The sequence below is a fragment of the Drosophila obscura genome, unplaced genomic scaffold (genome assembly GCF_018151105.1).
Source record: "Drosophila obscura isolate BZ-5 IFL unplaced genomic scaffold, ASM1815110v1 contig_208, whole genome shotgun sequence".
Lineage (NCBI taxonomy): Eukaryota > Metazoa > Arthropoda > Insecta > Diptera > Drosophilidae > Drosophila > Drosophila obscura.
Genome location: NW_024542799.1, coordinates 3,586,704 through 3,607,154, shown reverse-complemented (window position 1 = coordinate 3,607,154; position 20,451 = coordinate 3,586,704). Strand labels below are relative to the sequence as shown.

General features: G+C 42.6%; 2 protein-coding genes across 2 annotated transcripts; both read left to right on the top strand.

Annotated features, from left to right (window-relative positions):
* Positions 1 to 22: 22 nt before the first annotated feature.
* Positions 23 to 2,101, top strand: LOC111073174 (cAMP-regulated phosphoprotein 19). Its single transcript, XM_022365369.2, has 3 exons — positions 23 to 388; positions 1,017 to 1,218; positions 1,300 to 2,101. Exons 2-3 carry the CDS (start codon positions 1,030 to 1,032, stop codon positions 1,471 to 1,473), a joined length of 363 nt encoding a protein of 120 aa, XP_022221061.1. The 5' UTR covers positions 23 to 388; positions 1,017 to 1,029; the 3' UTR covers positions 1,474 to 2,101.
* A 312-nt stretch (positions 2,102 to 2,413) lies between these two features.
* Positions 2,414 to 7,042, top strand: LOC111073152. The gene is made up of 5 exons (XM_022365343.2): positions 2,414 to 3,520; positions 3,592 to 3,745; positions 3,804 to 4,165; positions 4,232 to 6,504; positions 6,562 to 7,042. Exons 1-5 carry the CDS (start codon positions 2,474 to 2,476, stop codon positions 6,794 to 6,796), a joined length of 4,071 nt encoding a protein of 1,356 aa, XP_022221035.2. The 5' UTR covers positions 2,414 to 2,473; the 3' UTR covers positions 6,797 to 7,042.
* The last annotated feature ends 13,409 nt before the right edge of the window (positions 7,043 to 20,451 follow it).

The following is a 20,451-nucleotide window of genomic DNA, read 5'->3' as shown; positions in this document are numbered from 1 at the left end:
TATATTGACATATCAATATTTTAACATCTCTACTGTCACCCGACGCGTCTGTGAACAAAATAATTTTACTTTTGAACCTTGACAAATTCTAGCTATTCATCTTAACTAAGCGGCGCAACTAAGCGTCTAGTTTCTCTGCCACATTCTAAAGTTTTCTTCCGTTTTCCCCCCGCGATTGTGCAGCGCCGACAGCGCCTACTTTTTCGTTGCTTTCCGCGCTCGCTAATTGGCAAACCTGATACACGGAAAAGTACATACGCAAAAGGAACAAAAAGAACAAAAGGAGGAAAACAACAGTTAGTCGTCAAATCTGCGACGCGCGTCTGACAGAGCTAGGAATACGCTCTATTCACACACAACCTCACGTACATTATCGTCCAAGCAGTAGGTATGTACATGTGAACGAAATTAACGCAATATTTGTACATCAGATTATTACTATTATATTTGCGTGCAGTCGCCGCCGACGACGACGTCGCGTCGTCCATATATCACAAAAGTTAGTCTTATTTGGCTGTCTGTGCGTGTGTGTATGCGTACTTTTGCCTTCCTGCCGTTTACTCGTGTGCATGTGTGTGTATGTGTGCCGAAATGCAATTTTTATTTGGCATTTTTCGCGCCTCGGATTCCAGGCGTATTGCTCTTGATTTCTCTACCCGGTACTTGAGGGGAATACATGGTATTCGTACAGCATAACACAGTATAGGGTATTACGTACGTCAAGAGCGAAAGAAGATGAAAACGTTTCACAGTAGAGAGACGCAGCACCATTGGATCCCCTGACCAGAGTCACAAAGAGTGTCATTAATTACATTTTTGACTGAGCAGAATGGGGTAGCACCTGCAGTGCCGCCACTGATCAGGTTACCAGGTATCCATATGTCGTGGCACTCGACTATAGCGTTCTCTCATTGTTTTGGAAAAACGTCGCCGCCATTTTTGACAAGTTCTCGCCGCCGAACGTTAGTCGGAAAAAGTTTCAGGCAGTTGCTAATCCGAATTTCATTGTGTTTTAGAAACCAGATCACCATGAGCTCCACGGAGGAAAACAACAGCAGCAGCCCGGCCACCACGCCCCAGGAGGGAGAGGCCCCCGAGCAGACCAATCCCAGGGATCTCGAGAAGATTGAGGAGGAGAAGCTCAAGTCGAAGTACTCGAGCGGCATGCGTGTGCCCGGAGGCCACTCGGCGTTCCTCCAGAAGCGTCTGCAGAAGGGGGTAAGTGTGCCATGTGCCAGCTGCCCATGCCCCATGGTCCGTATCACATAATCTCTATCTCTGTCTCTGTCCCTTCTGCAGCAAAAGTTCTTCGATTCGGGCGACTATCAGATGGCCAAGCAGAAGGGTGGCAGCGTCAAGCAGGTCTTTGCCAACAAGGTGACCACCGGCGAAGCCATACCAACGCCCGAGACCGTGCCGGCACGCAAAACCTCGATCATTCAGCCCTGCAACAAGTTCCCAGCGACGAGCTAAGCTGTCGAAACGCCACCCAACCCCAAAACACCCACACAAACACACATCCCCAAACGCAAAAACCCCAATCCAGCAGCCCACCCCTTAAATGCTCCTAATATCTAATATAAAATTCAAATGCCAATTGCGGCGCACTTTCGCCCCAACTATGACATTTCGCGAAAGATTCAATTGGCTTAATTTGTATCCAAAACTCCCAAACAAAAAAGAGCTGCTCCCCGAACCTTATTAATTTTTAAGAGAAGCTGTACTGCATATTCCTTTGGTTAAACACACACACTACTTGTCCACCCCAAATCTCAAGATCAAGTCATTTCTCATGCCAAGGAAGTTGGGCAGCACGAAGCTTGTTGCAGAAGATGCATATATGTACCCCTTATCCGCGTAACATTATCTTAACCTACCCAGATTGTATGTAGCCTTAAGTATTACCAGCATAATAAACATAAGTTGGAGCCAGCAAGCTACACTTTTCTCGTATTGTAAGACCTCCCAGAAGGCACAAGTCTCGTTCAAGCTTGCCGAATTCAATTTTTAATGCGAAAACCAAACTGGAAATAGAATCTGTTGTAAATGAAGCCAAGTATATGGCATTGTAATGAACTAAAATAAAAAGTCCTGTTCTTACTACTTTAATTGTTTTTACATTAAACTCTTAGTCTTAGTTCGCGTAAAACGTGTCAGGTATGTCTTATGGCAATTCAATTCCTAGCTAAACGCCTTTGCTGTAATATAAACATCATTTTAAATTATATAAATATCTGTATGGTTTGCGTATAAATTATATATTTAAATTAACTGCCGATTATCGATTGCCATAGTACCCACCACTAGCATCGATTAACTTGTGGCACCAGGGTATTTTTCATCGGTATATTTCCAGTATATTTTGAAAATGAGACGGTATATTTCTGAGGGTCTGAGGGTATATTTTATATCTACATTGTTTTTGTTATTTTTGATTGTTTATAACAATTTTGGCGTTAAAAAGAAAATATTGATGGATGTATTCGACGAGCGCACCCACAGTCTGCTCGAAGTGGTTAGTCATTTGGCGTTTCTGTTGGGCGCCGAGGAGAATGGACCAAAACGGCCAACAGCTGCTTCTGTGGCCAAGAAGCGCAGCCAGATTTTCGATTCTCTGCTGCGAAATGGCACAATGCCCGCCTCCATGAAGGAGGCGCTCTTGCGGCAAGTGTGCCGGGACACCAGGAGCGATCGAAAGGACGAAACAATACGCCACTTCCAGGAGATACTCGGCTGTAAGGATCCATTCCTCGAAACTGCTAGGGTTCCTTTGCAGAAGGAATCTGAGTGCAGCAAGGAGTCCAGGTTCAGGGTCAAGCTGTTGCAGCCAGGACCACTGCAGCTAAATAAACCAGCCGAGGGCAGTGATGGTTACGCCAGCCTAAGTGATCATAAACAAAGGATGTTAACCTCCGTCGATGATTTGCGACGGAAAGGCAACCCACTCGATTTCAAGCCCCGCTTTGATTTAGTATTCATCAGACGTGGTGAGCAGCGCGTTCCCCCCAAGCGCTTGCACTTGGTGGCCCCCTCCGTGACCTGCTCCGCCTTCTCAGAGTCCATGGCACGTATTAGAGGGTCCAAGGACCAAACGATGCGCATAACATATCGTCTGCCGCTGCCAAAGAAAAGGCCTTCGCCTGATGAAACGGCCCGGGACAAGCTGAAGAACAACTTTATCGCCGAGAGTAAGCCTGAGAAGCACTTCTTCTCGGATATCAGCATGAGCAACGAACTGTTGCTCCACCTGAACAAAGATTTGGTGCTGTACTACGTCGACCAGGCGGTGTTCATTGATCACTTGAAGAAGGCAGCAGCAGGCCTGCAATCGGAGACGTTCGAGTGCCCAGCCGAAGCCAAGGATCTACTCCAAATAAAAAGAAACACCACGGTGCGAAATGTGCTACCCGCGGTGATGTCCGATTTTGTAGAACCGTTTGTAAGGTCTGGCATCGCCTTTCGCCGCCTGAGTGCTCGCATCAAGAGTCAAAGTCACCGCCTAGAGGGACCACTTAATCGGGTAATTATCTCATCCTCGAATATCAATCGAACCTTAAGTACTCAAGTCTAACTTTCGTCTTGCGTTTTCAGGCCATGCGGGACACCATAATTGATTTTTTGGCCACCAATCGGCAGTTTCTTCTTTCCCTGCCCGCTGAAAGCTTCTCGCAGCTGCTGGTAGGAGCCAAACCTGCTATGCAACTGCTGCAGCATCTCGAGAGAATGTTCGAGGCAGAACCCAGTCGTAAGAACATGTCATGCCGTCATCCTATTATTTGTTAATCATTGACCGACATTTGCAGTAAACTTGGAATCGGGTGTGACTGGGACATTCCTACTGACCAGCATTGGAACGGCCATCGAAAAGTGCAGCAACAGCAACTTCCTGCAGCTGCTGATGTATCTGCTGAAGTGCATGTGTCAGACATACTTCGCCCAGCTTCAGCGATGGGTCTACAGGGGCGAGCTGGACGAGGAGGTGAACGAGATCTTCATCAGACGCCGTGCGCCATTGGATCGACAAACCGACGAGTGCAGCAAAGAGTTCTTCGACAAGGGCTACCAGGTGCACGGGGAGGATGTACCCGACTTTTTGTCAGGCTGCGAAAACATCATTCTCCAGTGCGGGAAGTACAATCGCCTGCTCAAGGCTTGCAATGCTCAGGTGAGAGCAATTTAGCTAAGGGGTAGCATCAAAAGGGGCCGCTTATAACCCATCGCACAATTACAGCATCCCGTCTTCGATGTTGCCTATCCCGATATAGTTGTCTGCCTCTCGGAGCAGCAGCTCACGGCCATGCGCACGAGCTTGAACGATAAATACAGCAGTATCCGTAAAACCTTCGGGAAGTGCAGCATGAAAAGCATCTATGAGGAGCGGATGGCATCCAAGCTTCGGTACAAGAACCTCATGGTCGAGAAAACGGCTTCTTTTATTGCCGCCTGGGAGGAGGAGCGGCGCGAGCTGCTCCTGGAAGCGAATGCCAAGAAGCAGCAGCGCTACAATCAGATACACGCGGAGCAGGAACTCCAGCAAAAGAATCGTGTCGAACAGCGCCGCCTGGAGGTGGTCCAAGAAATTCAGCATCAGCGGGAGCGTGAACGCTACGAGGATCATCTTCTGGAGCGGGAGAAGCTGGCCCTGTCAAATCAAATACAAGTTCTACGTCAGCGAGAAGGGGCAGCGGAGAATGCTTCCGGATGGGAGATGGCCGTTAGCCCGGATCATAGTTCAAATACCAGTTTTAAATCGTGCTTTGAAGCCCCAGACGCAGACGCCGATGCAGATGAAAACGCAGATGCGGTGCACCCTCCTTCATCAGACGATGAAGAACAAAATGCCATATGTTCAGAGGCAGAGCCAGTTCCTGTGGCTGTCGTGCCATATCAAAGAAGTCACTCGGATGTTCTCAATTCCAACGAAGAAGAGCCCTCTGAACCCTCAGAGCTGGATCGCAATCGCAAGCACATGTTGTCCTCCGCCCTGTTGCAGGAATGTCAATCGGAGGTGCATCTGGAGGAGCCCTCAAGCTCAGGCACAGAGCTACGGGCCCTCCTGCCTCCGGACATTAACATGAACCTCAACAGATTGAAGGACACCACGGAGCAGAGTGATCTGCAGCGCAACCGCCAGCGTATGTTACAGCATGATGGCTTCAATGCCTTCAACTCCACAGAGGATGTGCACACCCAGCGCGTCAAGTGCCAGCTGAGCTCGGACTCGGAGCTGGCCAGGAATAGGCGCCGGGTTATGGCAAGCGAGTTTGATATTCCGAGTGTATGCAGAAAAGCCACCATCAAAATGACCTGCATTGCGGAGAACGGCCTGCACTTGCCACTCGAAATGAACAAGCTGCATGTGGAGGTGCCTCTGGATGCCGGTACTCCCATGTCCACCACATCAGATGTGGATATCGATGGGCTTTCCGACCACAATCTCTTTCAAAAAGATGGTCCTGAGCCAGATGCAGCGGATAACAACAACAGCCAGGATCCTTTGTTGGCTTTGTCGGCCACTCCATTGCCTGCTGAACCTGCAGCAGTGTTTGTAGCTAGAAGAGCATCTTTAGTACCCAGCGGACTCTCAGCTCTTCGCTGGCCAACGAATGGCCAGATAGGAAAGATAGGGGAAAGGGCGCAGCCCCAGACCTTAGTCGCCTCGGTGCCGGAGTCGTGTAATCCATTTATGGCCAGGCGCTGTCTTCAGATGTCCGTGCTGGAGCCGGTCAGTGCACACTATGCGCTGCTTCGCAACGAGGTGCTGCGCATCTTCAAGGAGCAGCGCGTCTACGAGCACTTTCGCATGCTGCGGAACTACTTCTTTCTGCTCAACGGCGAGTTTGGGACACAGCTCACGGGGGGCATTTTGGACCACATTAGTAAGGGCCAGGATCCGCGCAGCCTCTGCCAGAAAGGCGTGCTGGACGCTATTCTCAACAACGCGCTCGGAGGCTGTGCGGCAACCGACGACGCCCTCGTGGCACAGAATCTCACACTGGACTGCACAAAGATACCGGAGGGCTTGGATTTCATGTCGCTGGATGCCACGGCCATGCTGACGCTAAATTGCAAGGTGAATTGGCCGCTTAATTTGGTAATTAGCGGCGAGACAATCGCCAAGTATGGGCAGATCTTCGAGCATCTTCTAAAGCTGCGTCACGTCACCTTTGTGCTCGAAGGCGCCTTCCAGCACCTGCAGCTCCTGGCCAAGCTGCACGGATCACCACTCCGCGCTGCGAACCACTTTAGGCACCTGCAGGCGGTGCGCCACAAGTTGTCACACTTTATGACCACATTACAGACCCATCTCGTGGCGAATGCGCTGCAGGCCACCTGGAACGCCTTCAAGAAGGAGTTGTGTGGCTGCGACTCCATCGAGGGTCTCTACAGGCTGCATGTGGCATATTTGAAGCGGGTGGCATTCCTGGCGCTGCTCAATCGTCGTAGCACCAAGATCAAGGAAACCATTGACGGCATTCTTGTGATTGTTTTGCGGTTTTGCAAGTAGGTTTTACTGCCTTCAAGTAGTCGCCGAATATCTAATTCCTGCTTGCTTTACAGGGTTCTAGAGTCGCAGTCTTTTGCTATGGAGGGAGAAGTGTTTGTGCATCCGCGCTACAAGCGCCTTGTGCACGAGGAGGCAGAGTTCGAGAAGTTCCTGCAGTACTTCATCTACTTGGGCAACAAGCTGGCTGCTTCCGGGTACCAAGAAGAAATCGGAGACCTGATACGTGTTATTAATTTCAACAACTATTACAAGTTATCTGAGGGTTCCACATCGACCAGCAAAAAATAGATGTAGCTAATGTGCGTCCGAATCTGTTGATCGATTCATTGAACCAAGCAAGTGAGATAGTATTCAATAGATTTTAAGGATTGTAAGAATGTATGAATGCTGCTTAAAAAATAACAGAAACTTGAGAATCTGTAGCTAGGCAATGAATGGAGTTAAATTATTATTAAGTTAAATTATGTTGAATTTTTCCCAAATGTTTTAAAGGAATAAAAAAAAGCCTTGTCACTAGGCCATCATTATTCAGAATCAGTTTTCTGACCTCAAACTCGGATATGGACATATAGTCACAGCCCTTCCATAGAAGCTCTTCCATCTCATGTATATTTCTTCTATTTTATTTTTATTTTTTGTATTTAATCCGAAATTTTGCTTCTGTCCAGAACGTTTATTCCGGTCTTGTCTCTTTTTCTGATATTTTACTGATTGTTTTTGTGTTCTTCCAGGGTGTATGGTCGAGCTTTCTCTCCAGAAATTACTTTTTTGATACTTCTTTTTTTTTGTAAATTTGTTTTTATAAATTCTCTTATAACGAGAATTTTATTGATATTGTTTATTACACTGGTCAACACGATTTTTCCTCAAGGAACAAAACCAAATTTTTCTTAAAGATTTGGGGCTTAGAAATGGTTTGATGATATTTTTTTTTTTCTATGGCAGAATTTTTTTTGGAAAATTTTTGAAGTCTGGTATTTTTTTTTTAAGCTTTTTTCAGAGGTAGCGCTTGTTTTTTTCATATAACTGTAGTATCTTACGTCTGGTTGTTAAGAACTTTGCTATTTTGAAAAGATAATTAAAATAGCTAAAAGTTAAGCCCAAACATTTTGTGATTACAGCTTACCGTCTGGGAAATATAAAAATTATGATTTTTGTGGGGTATTTTTACGAAATTTTGACTTTAAAAACTCAGGAAAAGTCGAAAAAAAATTATATCTTGTGTCCTCTATTTTTTTGTGTATAGGTGCGTTAGTTTTGCGTCGTTTAAGGTATCGCTCAATATGGAGATAATCTATGGAGAGACTTTGGAGCTAAAATTCGTTAACTTAACCTAAAATATGGTAAAAATGAACAAAAAATACCTTTTGGAAGGTTGCGAGCTCAACTGCCAATTGGGAAACGTTAAATTAAAATCCGAGATACCAGGCGCACAGAAATCAGCAGAAGGTCGCTGCTAATTTTAAATTCTCGTTTCTTCTTGTTTCTCTTTGTATTTCGTTGCTCTCTCTTTTCGCTCTAATTTTTCTCATATTCTGCCTCCACCTTCCTCCGCTCAAATGGCTGAAAATCGTTAAATTCAAATCTGAGATACCAGGCGCACAGAAATCCGCAGAAGGTCGCTGCTATTTTTAAATTCTCGCTTTTTCTTGCTTCTCTTTGTATTTCGTTGCTCTCTCTTTTCGCTCTAATTTTTCTCATTTTCTGCCTCCACTTTCCACCGCTGAAATGGCAGAAATCCGTTAAATTCAAATCTGAGATACCAGGCGCACAGAAATCAGCAGAAGGTCGCTGCTATTTTTAATTTTTCGTTTTTTCTAGTTTCTCTTGGTATTTCGTTGCTCTCTCTTTTCGCTCTCATTTTTCTCATTTTCTGCCTCCACTTTCCACCGCTCAAATGGCAGAAATCCGTTAAATTCAAATCTGAGATACCAGGCGCACAGAAATCAGCAGAAGGTCGCTGCTATTTTTAATTTCTCGTTTTTTCTAGTTTCTCTTGGTATTTCGTTGCTCTCTCTTTTCGCTCTAATTTTTCTTATTTTTTGCCTCCACTTTCCACCGCTAAAATGGCAGAAAAGCGTTAAATTCAAATCTGAGATACCAGGCGCACAGAAATCAGCAGAAGGTCGCTGCTATTTTTAAATTCTCGTTTTTTCTTGTTTCTCTTTGTATTTGGTTGCTCTCTCTTTTCGCTCTAATTTTTCTCATTTTCTGCCTCCACTTTCCACCGCTCAAATGGCAGAAATCCGTTAAATTCAAATCTGAGATACCAGGCGTACAGAAATCAGCAGAAGGTCGCTGCTATTTTTAAATTCTCGCTTTTTCTTGTTTCTCTTTGTATTTCGTTGCTCTCTCTTTTCGCTCTAATTTTTCTCATTTTCTGCCTCCACTTTCCACCGCTCAAATGGCAGAAAACCGTTAAATTCAAATCTGAGATACCAGGCGCGCAGAAATCAGCAGAAGGTCGCTGCTATTTTTAAATTCTCGTTTTTTCTTGTTTCTCTTTGTATTTCGTTGCTCTCTCTTTTCGCTCTAATTTTTATAATTTTCTGCCTCCACTTTCCACCGCTCAAATGGCAGAAAACCGTTAAATTCAAATCTGAGATACCAGGCGCACAGAAATCTGCAGAAGGTCGCTGCTATTTTTAAATTTTCGTTTTTTCTAGTTTCTCTCTGTATTTCGTTGCTCTCTCTTTTCGCTCTAATTTTTATTATTTTCTGCCTCCACTTTCCACGGCTCAAATGGCAGAAAACCGTTAAATTCAAATCTGAGATACCAGGCGCACAGAAATCTGCAGAAGGTCGCTGCTATTTTTAAATTTTCGTTTTTTCTAGTTTTTCTCTGTATTTCGTTGCTCTCTCTTTTCGCTCTAATTTTTCTCATTTTCTGCCTCCACTTTCCACCGCTCAAATGGTAGAAAACCGTTAAATTCAAATCTGAGATACCAGGCGCACAGAAATCAGCAGAAGTTCGCTGCTATTTTTAAATTCTCGCTTTTTCTTGTTTCTCTTTGTATTTCGTTGCTCTCTCTTTTCGCTCTAATTTTCTCATTTTCTGCCTCCACTTTCCACCGCTCAAATGGCAGAAAACCGTCAAATTCAAATCTGAGATACCAGGCGCACAGAAATCAGCAGAAGGTCACTGCTATTTTTAAATTCTCGTTTTTTCTTGTTTCTCTTTGTATTTCGTTGCTCTCTCTTTTCGCTCTAATTTTTCTCATTTTCTGCCTCCACTTTCCACCGCTCAAATGGCAGAAAACCGTTAAATTCAAATCTGAGATACCAGGCGCACAGAAATCAGCAGAAGGTCGCTGCTATTTTTAAATTCTCGTTTTTTCTTGTTTCTCTTTGTATTTCGTTGCTCTCTCTTTTCGCTCTTCTTTTTCTCATTTTCTACCTCCACTTTCCACCGCTCAAATGGCAGAAAACCGTTAAATTCAAATCTGAGATACCAGGCGCACAGAAATCAGCAGAAGGTCGCTGGTTTTTTTTAATTGTCGTTTTTTCTTGTTTCTCTTTGTATTTCATTGCTCTCTCATTTCGCTCTTCTTTTTCTCATTTTCTGCCTCCACTTTCCACTGCTCAAATGGCAGAAAAACGTTAAATTCAAATCTGAGATACCAGGCGCACAGAAATAAGGACTAAACAAAATCGAGGATTTTCTTCCGATCACGAGGACACATACGCGTAGGACACGAATGAAAAATGACAGAGAAAAGTAAGTATTTAAGACTGGGGAAAATATCCTTGATCCTTGATCCTTCAAAAGGCCTCAAAAATCGAGGACTTTCTTCCGATCACGAGGACACGAACGCGTAGGACACGAATGAAAAATGACAGAGAAAAGTAAGTATATCAGACTGGGGGAATTATCCTTGATCCTTGGTCCTTCATAAGGACTCAAAAAAATCGAGGACTTTCTTCCGATCAGGAGGACACGTACAGAGAAAAGTAAGTATTGCAGACTGGGGGAAATATCCTTGATCCTTGGTCCTTCAAAAGGACTCAAAAAATCGAGTACTTTCTTCCGATCACGAGGACACGTACGCGTAGGACACGAATGAAAAATGACAGAGAAAAGTAAGTGGGGAAAATATCCTTGATCCTTGATCCTTTATAAGGACTCCACAAAATCGAGGATTTTCTTACGATCACGAGGACACGTACCACGTCCTGATTGTTCGATAAATAACGGAGTTATGCTTTCGGCCATTTGAGCCTAACAAATTTTATTTGCACTGTGGCGCCCCCATGATCACCTACGGCCACTGATGGAACTAAAGTATGGTAGTTCCAGAAATAGCCGTTCGTAGCTGGGGGCGCCACTGTGCAAATAAATTTGTTTGTTGCACAGTGGCGCCCCAGCTTTGAACGTTGGTTTTAGGAACTACAATACTTTAGTTCCAGCAATGGCCGTCGATGATGGTGGGGGCGCCACTGTGCAACAAAAAAATTTATTTGCACAGTGGCGCCCCAGCTTTGAACGGTGGTTTTAGGAACTACAATACTTTAGTTCCAGCAATGGCCGTCGATGATGGTGGGGGCGCCACTGTGCAACAAAAAAATTTATTTGCACAGTGGCGCCCCAGCTTTGAACGGTGGTTTTAGGAACTACAATACTTTAGTTCCAGCAATGGCCGTCGATGAGGGTGGGGGCGCCACTGTGCAACAAAAAAATTTATTTGCACAGTGGCGCCCCAGCTTTGAACGGTGGTTTTAGGAACTACAATACTTTAGTTCCAGCAATGGCCGTCGATGAGGGTGGGGGCGCCACTGTGCAACAAAAAAATTTATTTGCACAGTGGCGCCCCAGCTTTGAACGGTGGTTTTAGGAACTACAATACTTTAGTTCCAGCAATGGCCGTCGACGATGGTGGGGGCGCCACTGTGCAACAAAAAAATTTATTTGCACAGTGGCGCCCCCAGCTACGAACGGCTATTTCTGGAACTACCATACTTTAGTTCCATCAGTGGCCGTAGGTGATCATGGGGGCGCCACAGTGCAAATAAAATTTGTTAGGCTCAAATGGCCGAAAGCATAACTCCGTTATTTATCGAACAATCAGGACGTGGTACGTGTCCTCGTGATCGTAAGAAAATCCTCGATTTTGTGGAGTCCTTATAAAGGACCAAGGATCAAGGATATTTTCCCCAGTCTTAAATACTTACCTTTCTCTGTCATTTTTCATTAGTGTCCTACGCGTTCGTGTCCTCGTGATCGGAAGAAAATCCTCGATTTTGTGGAGTCCTTATAAAGGACCAAGGATCAAGGATATTTTCCCCAGTCTTAAATACTTACTTTTCTCTGTCATTTTTCATTCGTGTCCTACGCGTACGTGTCCTCCTGATCGGAAGAAAGTCCTCGATTTTTTGAGGCCTTTTGAAGGACCAAGGATCAAGGATATTTCCCCCAGTCTGAAATACTTACTTTTCTCTGTCATTTTTCATTCGTGTCCTACGCGTTCGTGTCCTCGTGATCGGAAGAAAGTCCTCGATTTTGTGGAGTCCTTATAAAGGACCAAGGATCAAGGATATTTTCCCCAGTCTTAAATACTTACCTTTCTCTGTCATTTTTCATTAGTGTCCTACGCGTTCGTGTCCTCGTGATCGGAAGAAAATCCTCGATTTTGTTTAGTCCTTATTTCCGGTCGGCATTTCCAGATTTGAATTTAACGTTTTTCTGTCCTGTGTAGGGGAAAGTGGAGGCAGAAAATGAGAAAAAGAAGATCGAAAAAAGAGAGCGAAATACAAAGCGAGAATTTAAAAATAGCAGCGACCTTCTGCTGATTCTGTGCGCCTGTCATTTTACATTTGAATTTAACGGTTTTCTGCCATTTGAGCGGTGGAAAGTGGAGGCAGAAAATGAGAAAAATTAGAGCGAAAAGAGGAGCAACCAAATACAAAGAGAAACAAGAAAAAATGAGAATTTAAAATACCAGCGACCTGCTGCTGATTTCTGTGCGCCTGGTATCTCAGATTTAATTAACGGTTTTCTGCCATTTGAGTGGTGGAAATGGAGGCAGAAAATGAGAAAAATTAGAGCGAAAGAAGAGCAACCAAATACAAAGAGAAACAAGAAAAACGAGAAATTAAAAATAGCAGCGACCTTCTGCTGATTTCTGTGCGCCTGGTCTCAGATTTGAATTTAACGGTTTTCTGCCATTTGAGCGGTGGAAAGTGGAGGCAGAAAATGAAAAATTAGAGCGAAGAGGAGAAAACAAAGAAAAACGAGAATTAAAAATAGCAGCGACCTTCTGCTGATTTCTGTGCGCCTGGTATCTCAGATTTGAATTTAACGGTTTTCTGCCATTTGAGCGGTGGAAAGTGGAGGCAGAAAATGAGAAAAATTAAGAGCGAAAAGAGAGAGCAACGAAATACAAAGAGAAACAAGAAAAAACGAGAAATTAAAAAAAACAGCGACCTTCTGCTGATTTCTGTGCGCCTGGTATCTCAGATTTGAATTTAACGGTTTTCTGCCATTTGAGCGGTGGAAAGTGGAGGCAGAAAATGAGAAAAATTAGAGCGAAAAGAGAGAGCAACGAAATACAAAGAGAAACAAGAAAAAACGAGAATTTAAAAATAGCAGCGACCTTCTGCTGATTTCTGTGCGCCTGGTATCTCAGATTTGAATTTAACGGTTTTCTGCCATTTGAGCGGTGGAAAGTGGAGGCAGAAAATGAGAAAAATTAGAGCGAAAAGAAGAGGCAACGAAATACAAAGAGAAACAAGAAAAAACGAGAATTTAAAAATAGCAGCGACCTTCTGCTGATTTCTGTGCGCCTGGTATCTCAGATTTGAATTTAACGGTTTTCTGCCATTTGAGCGGTGGAAAGTGGAGGCAGAAAATGAGAAAAATTAAGAGCGAAAAAAGAGAGCAACGAAATACAAAGAGAAACAGAAAAACGAGAATTTAAAAATTGCAGCGACCTTCTGCTGATTTCTGTGCGCCTGGTATCTCAGATTTGAATTTAACGGTTTTCTGCCATTTGAGCGGTGGAAAGTGGAGGCAGAAAATGAGAAAAATGAGAGGGAAAAGAGAGAGCAACGAAATACAAAGAGAAACAAGAAAAAACGAGAATTTAAAAATAGCAGCGACCTTCTGCTGATTTCTGTGCGCCTGGTATCTCAGATTTGAATTTAACGGTTTTCTGCCATTTGAGCGGTGGAAAGTGGAGGCAGAAAATGAGAAAAATTAGAGCGAAAAGAGAGAGCAACGAAATACAAAGAGAAACAAGAAAAAACGAGAATTTAAAAATAGCAGCGACCTTCTACTGATTTCTGTGCGCCTGGTGTCTCAGATTTGAATTTAACGGTTTTCTGCCATTTGAGCGGTGGAAAGTGGAGGCAGAAAATAAGAAAAATTAGAGCGAAAAGAGAGAGCAACGAAATACAAAGAGAAACAAGAAAAAACGAGAATTTAAAAATAGCAGCGACCTTCTGCTGATTTCTGTGCGCCTGGTATCTCAGATTTGAATTTAACGGTTTTCTGCCATTTGAGCGGTGGAAAGTGGAGGCAGAAAATGAGAAAAATTAGAGCGAAAAGAGAGAGCAACGAAATACAAAGAGAAACAAGAAAAAACGAGAAATTAAAAATAGCAGCGACCTTCTGCTGATTTCTGTGCGCCTGGTATCTCAGATTTGAATTTAACGGTTTTCTGCCATTTGAGCGGTGGAAAGTGGAGGCAGAAAATGAGAAAAATTAGAGCGAAAAGAAAGAGCAACGAAATACAAAGAGAAACAAGAAAAAACGAGAATTTAAAAATAGCAGCGACCTTCTGCTGATTTCTGTGCGCCTGGTATCTCAGATTTGAATTTAACGGTTTTCTGCCATTTGAGCGGTGGAAAGTGGAGGCAGAAAATGAGAAAAATTAGAGCGAAAAGAGAGAGCAACGAAATACAAAGAGAAACAAGAAAAAACGAGAATTTAAAAAAAGCAGCGACCTTCTGCTGATTTCTGTGCGCCTGGTATCTCAGATTTGAATTTAACGGTTTTCTGCCATTTGAGCGGTGGAAAGTGGAGGCAGAAAATGAGAAAAATTAGAGCGAAAAGAGAGAGCAACGAAATACAAAGAGAAACAAGAAAAACCGAGAATTTAAAAAAAGCAGCGACCTTCTGCTGATTTCTGTGCGCCTGGTATCTCAGATTTGAATTTAACGGTTTTCTGCCATTTGAGCGGTGGAAAGTGGAGGCAGAAAATGAGAAAAATTAGAGCGAAAAAAGAGAGCAACGAAATACAAAGAGAAACAAGAAAAACCGAGAATTTAAAAAAAGCAGCGACCTTCTGCTGATTTCTGTGCGCCTGGTATCTCAGATTTGAATTTAACGGTTTTCTGCCATTTGAGCGGTGGAAAGTGGAGGCAGAAAATGAGAAAAATTAGAGCGAAAAGAGAGAGCAACGAAATACAAAGAGAAACAAGAAAAAGCGAGAATTTAAAAATAGCAGCGACCTTCTGCTGATTTCTGTGCGCCTGGTATCTCAGATTTGAATTTAACGGTTTTCTGCCATTTGAACGGTGGAAAGTGGAGGCAGAAAATGAAAAAAATGAGAGGGAAAAGAGAGAGCAACGAAATACAAAGAGAAACAAGAAAAAACGAGAATTTAAAAATAGCAGCGACCTTCTGCTGATTTCTGTGCGCCTGGTATCTCAGATTTGAATTTAACGGTTTTCTGCCATTTGAGCGGTGGAAAGTGGAGGCAGAAAATGAGAAAAATTAGAGCGAAAAGAGAGAGCAACGAAATACAAAGAGAAACAAGAAAAAACGAGAATTTAAAAATAGCAGCGACCTTCTGCTGATTTCTGTGCGCCTGGTATCTCAGATTTGAATTTAACGGTTTTCTGCCATTTGAGCGGTGGAAAGTGGAGGCAGAAAATGAAAAAAATTAGAGCGAAAAAGAGAGAGCAACGAAATACAAAGAGAAACAAGAAAAAACGAGAATTTAAAAATAGCAGCGACCTTCTGCTGATTTCTGTGCGCCTGGTATCTCAGATTTGAATTTAACGGTTTTCTGCCATTTGAGCGGTGGAAAGTGGAGGCAGAAAATGAGAAAAATTAGAGCGAAAAGAGAGAGCAACGAAATACAAAGAGAAACAAGAAAAACCGAGAATTTAAAAAAAGCAGCGACCTTCTGCTGATTTCTGTGCGCCTGGTATCTCAGATTTGAATTTAACGGTTTTCTGCCATTTGAGCGGTGGAAAGTGGAGGCAGAAAATGGGAAAAATTAGAGCGAAAAGAGAGAGCAACGAAATACAAAGAGAAACAAGAAAAAACGAGAATTTAAAAATAGCAGCGACCTTCTGCTGATTTCTGTGCGCCTGGTATCTCAGATTTGAATTTAACGGTTTTCTGCCATTTGAGCGGTGGAAAGTGGAGGCAGAAAATGAGAAAAATTAGAGCGAAAAGAGAGAGCAACGAAATACAAAGAGAAAACAAGAAAAAGCGAGAATTTAAAAAAAGCAGCGACCTTCTGCTGATTTCTGTGCGCCTGGTATCTCAGATTTGAATTTAACGGTTTTCTGCCATTTGAGCGGTGGAAAGTGGAGGCAGAAAATGAGAAAAATTAGAGCGAAAAGAGAGAGCAACGAAATACAAAGAGAAACAAGAAAAACGAGAATTTAAAAATAGCAGCGACCTTCTGCTGATTTCTGTGCGCCTGGTATCTCAGATTTGAATTTAACGGTTTTCTGCCATTTGAGCGGTGGAAAGTGGAGGCAGAAAATGAGAAAAATTAGAGCGAAAAGAGAGAGCAACGAAATACAAAGAGAAACAAGAAAAAACGAGAATTTAAAAATAGCAGCGACCTTCTGCTGATTTCTGTGCGCCTGGTATCTCAGATTTGAATTTAACGGTTTTCTGCCATTTGAGCGGTGGAAAGTGGAGGCAGAAAATGAGAAAAATTAGAGCGAAAAGAGAGAGCAACGAAATACAAAGAGAAACAAGAAAAAACGAGAATTTAAAAATAGCAGTGACCTTCTGCTGATTTCTGTGCGCCTGGTATCTCAGATTTGAATTTAACGGTTTTCTGCCATTTGAGCGGTGGAAAGTGGAGGCAGAAAATGGAAAAAAGAGAGCGAAAAAAGGCAACGAAATACAAAGAGAAACAAGAAAAAACGAGAATTTAAAAATAGCAGCGACCTTCTGCTGATTTCTGTGCGCCTGGTATCTCAGAGTTGAATTTAACGGTTTTCTGCCATTTGAGCGGTGGAAAGTGGAGGCAGAAAATGAGAAAAATTAGAGCGAAAAGAGAGAGCAACGAAATACAAAGAGAAACAAGAAAAAACGAGAATTTAAAAAAAGCAGCTACCTTCTGCTGATTTCTGTGCGCCTGGTATCTCAGATTTGAATTTAACGGTTTTCTGCCATTTGAGCGGTGGAAAGTGGAGGCAGAAAATGAGAAAAATTAGAGCGAAAAGAGAGAGCAACGAAATACAAAGAGAAACAAGAAAAAACGAGAATTTAAAAATAGCAGCGACCTTCTGCTGATTTCTGTGCGCCTGGTATCTCAGATTTGAATTTAACGGTTTTCTGCCATTTGAACGGTGGAAAGTGGAGGCAGAAAATGAAAAAAATGAGAGGGAAAAGAGAGAGCAACGAAATACAAAGAGAAACAAGAAAAAACGAGAATTTAAAAATAGCAGCGACCTTCTGCTGATTTCTGTGCGCCTGGTATCTCAGATTTGAATTTAACGGTTTTCTGCCATTTGAGCGGTGGAAAGTGGAGGCAGAAAATGAGAAAAATTAGAGCGAAAAGAGAGAGCAACGAAATACAAAGAGAAACAGGAAAAAAAGAGAAATTAAAAAAGCAGTGACCTTCTGCTGATTTCTGTGCGCCTGGTATCTCAGATTTGAATTTAACGGTTTTCTGCCATTTGAGCGGTGGAAAGTGGAGGCAGAAAATGAGAAAAATTAGAGCGAAAAGAGAGAGCAACGAAATACAAAGAGAAACAAGAAAAAACGAGAATTTAAAAATAGCAGCGACCTTTTGCTGATTTCTGTGCGCCTGGTATCTCAGATTTGAATTTAACGGTTTTCTGCCATTTGAGCGGTGGAAAGTGGAGGCAGAAAATGAGAAAAATTAGAGCGAAAAGAGAGAGCAACGAAATACAAAGAGAAACAAGAAAAACCGAGATTTTAAAAAAAGCAGCGACCTTCTGATGATTTCTGTGCGCCTGGTATCTCAGATTTGAATTTAACCGTTTTCTGCCATTTGAGCGGTGGAAAGTGGAGGCAGAAAATGGGAAAAAGAAGATCGAAAAAGAGGCACAAATACAAGAGAACAGAAAAACGAGAATTTAAAAATAGCAGCGACCTTCTGCTGATTTCTGCGCCTGGTATCTCAGGAGAAAATTAGACGGAAAGAGAGAGCAACGAAATACAAAGAGAAACAAGAAAAAACGAGAATTTAAAAATAGCAGCGACTTCTGCTGATTTCTGTGCGCCTGGTATCTCAGATTTGAATTTAACGGTTTTCTGCCATTTGAGCGGTGGAAAGTGGAGGCAGAAAATGAAAAAAAATGAGAGGGAAAAGAGAGAGCAACGAAATACCAAGAGAAACAAGAAAAAACGAGAATTTAAAAGTAGCAGCGACCTTCTGCTGATTTCTGTGCGCCTGGTATCTCAGATTTGAATTTAACGGTTTTCTGCCATTTGAGCGGTGGAAAGTGGAGGCAGAAAATGAGAAAAATTAGAGCGAAAAGAGAGAGCAACGAAATACAAAGAGAAACAAGAAAAACCGAGATTTTAAAAAAAGCAGCGACCTTCTGCAGATTTCTGTGCGCCTGGTATCTCAGATTTGAATTTAACGGTTTTCTGCCATTTGAGCGGTGGAAAGTGGAGGCAGAAAATGAGAAAAATTAGAGCGAAAAGAGAGAGCAACGAAATACAAAGAGAAACAAGAAAAAACGAGAATTTAAAAATAGCAGCGACCTTTTGCTGATTTCTGTGCGCCTGGTATCTCAGATTTGAATTTAACGGTTTCTGCCATTTGAGCGGTGGAAAGTGGAGGCAGAAAATGAGAAAAATTAGAGCGAAAAGAGAGAGCAACGAAATACAAAGAGAAACAAGAAAAACCGAGATTTTAAAAAAAGCAGTGACCTTCTGCTGATTTCTGTGCGCCTGGTATCTCAGATTTGAATTTAACCGTTTTCTGCCATTTGAGCGGTGGAAAGTGGAGGCAGAAAATGGGAAAAAGAAGATCGAAAAAAGAGAGCAACGAAATACAAAGAAACAAAACGAGAATTTAAAAATAGCAGCGACCTTCTGCTGATTTCTGTGCGCCTGGTATCTCAGAGTTGAATTTAACGGTTTTCTGCCATTTGAGCGGTGGAAAGTGGAGGCAGAAAATGAGAAAAATTAGAGCGAAAAGAGAGAGCAACGAAATACAAAGAGAAACAAGAAAAAAGAGATTTAAAAAAACAGCTACCTTCTGCAGATTTCTGTGCGCCTGGTATCTCAGATTTGAATTTAACGGTTTTCTGCCATTTGAGCGGTGGAAAGTGGAGGCAGAAAATGAGAAAAATTAGAGCGAAAAGAAAGAGCAACGAAATACAAAGAGAAACAAGAAAAAGCGAGAATTTAAAAATAGCAGCGACCTTTTGCTGATTTCTGTGCGCCTGGTATCTCAGATTTGAATTTAACGGTTTTCTGCCATTTGAACGGTGGAAAGTGGAGGCAGAAAATGAAAAAAAATGAGAGGGAAAAGAGAGAGCAACGAAATACAAAGAGAAACAAGAAAAAACGAGAATTTAAAAATAGCAGCGACCTTCTGCTGATTTCTGTGCGCCTGGTATCTCAGATTTGAATTTAACGGTTTTCTGCCATTTGAGCGGTGGAAAGTGAGGCAGAAAATGAGAAAAATTAGAGCGAAAAGAGAGAGCAACGAAATACAAAGAGAAACAGGAAAAAAGAGAAATTAAAAATAGCATTGACCTTCTACTGATTTCTGTGCGCCTGGTATCTCAGATTTGAATTTAACGGTTTTCTGCCATTTGAGCGGTGGAAAGTGGAGGCAGAAAATGAGAAAAATTAAAGCGAAAAGAGAGAGCAACGAAATACAAAGAGAAACAAGAAAAAACGAGAAATTAAAAATAGCAGCGACCTTTTGCTGATTTCTGTGCGCCTGGTATCTCAGATTTGAATTTAACGGTTTTCTGCCATTTGAGCGGTGGAAAGTGGAGGCAGAAAATGAGAAAAATTAGAGCGAAAAGAGAGAGCAACGAAATACAAAGAGAAACAAGAAAAACCGAGATTTTAAAAAAAGCAGCGACCTTCTGCTGATTTCTGTGCGCCTGGTATCTCAGATTTGAATTTAACCGTTTTCTGCCATTTGAGCGGTGGAAAGTGGAGGCAGAAAATGGGAAAAAGAAGATCGAAAAAAGAGAGCAACGAAATACAAAGAGAAACAAGAAAAAACGAGAATTTAAAAATAGCAGCGACCTTCTGCTGATTTCTGTGCGCCTGGTATCTCAGATTTGAATTTAACGGTTTTCTGCCATTTGAGCGGTGGAAAGTGGAGGCAGAAAATGAGAAAAATTAGAGCGAAAAGAGAGAGCAACGAAATACAAAGAGAAACAAGAAAAAACGAGAATTTAAAAATAGCAGCGACCTTCTGCTGATTTCTGTGCGCCTGGTATCTCAGATTTGAATTTAACGGTTTTCTGCCATTTGAGCGGTGGAAAGTGGAGGCAGAAAATGAAAAAAATGAGAGGGAAAAGAGAGAGCAACGAAATACAAAGAGAAACAAGAAAAAACGAGAATTTAAAAATAGCAGCGACCTTCTGCTGATTTCTGTGCGCCTGGTATCTCAGATTTGAATTTAACGGTTTTCTGCCATTTGAGCGGTGGAAAGTGGAGGCAGAAAATGAGAAAAATTAGAGCGAAAAGAGAGAGCAACGAAATACAAAGAGAAACAAGAAAAAACGAGAATTAAAAAAAGCAGCGACCT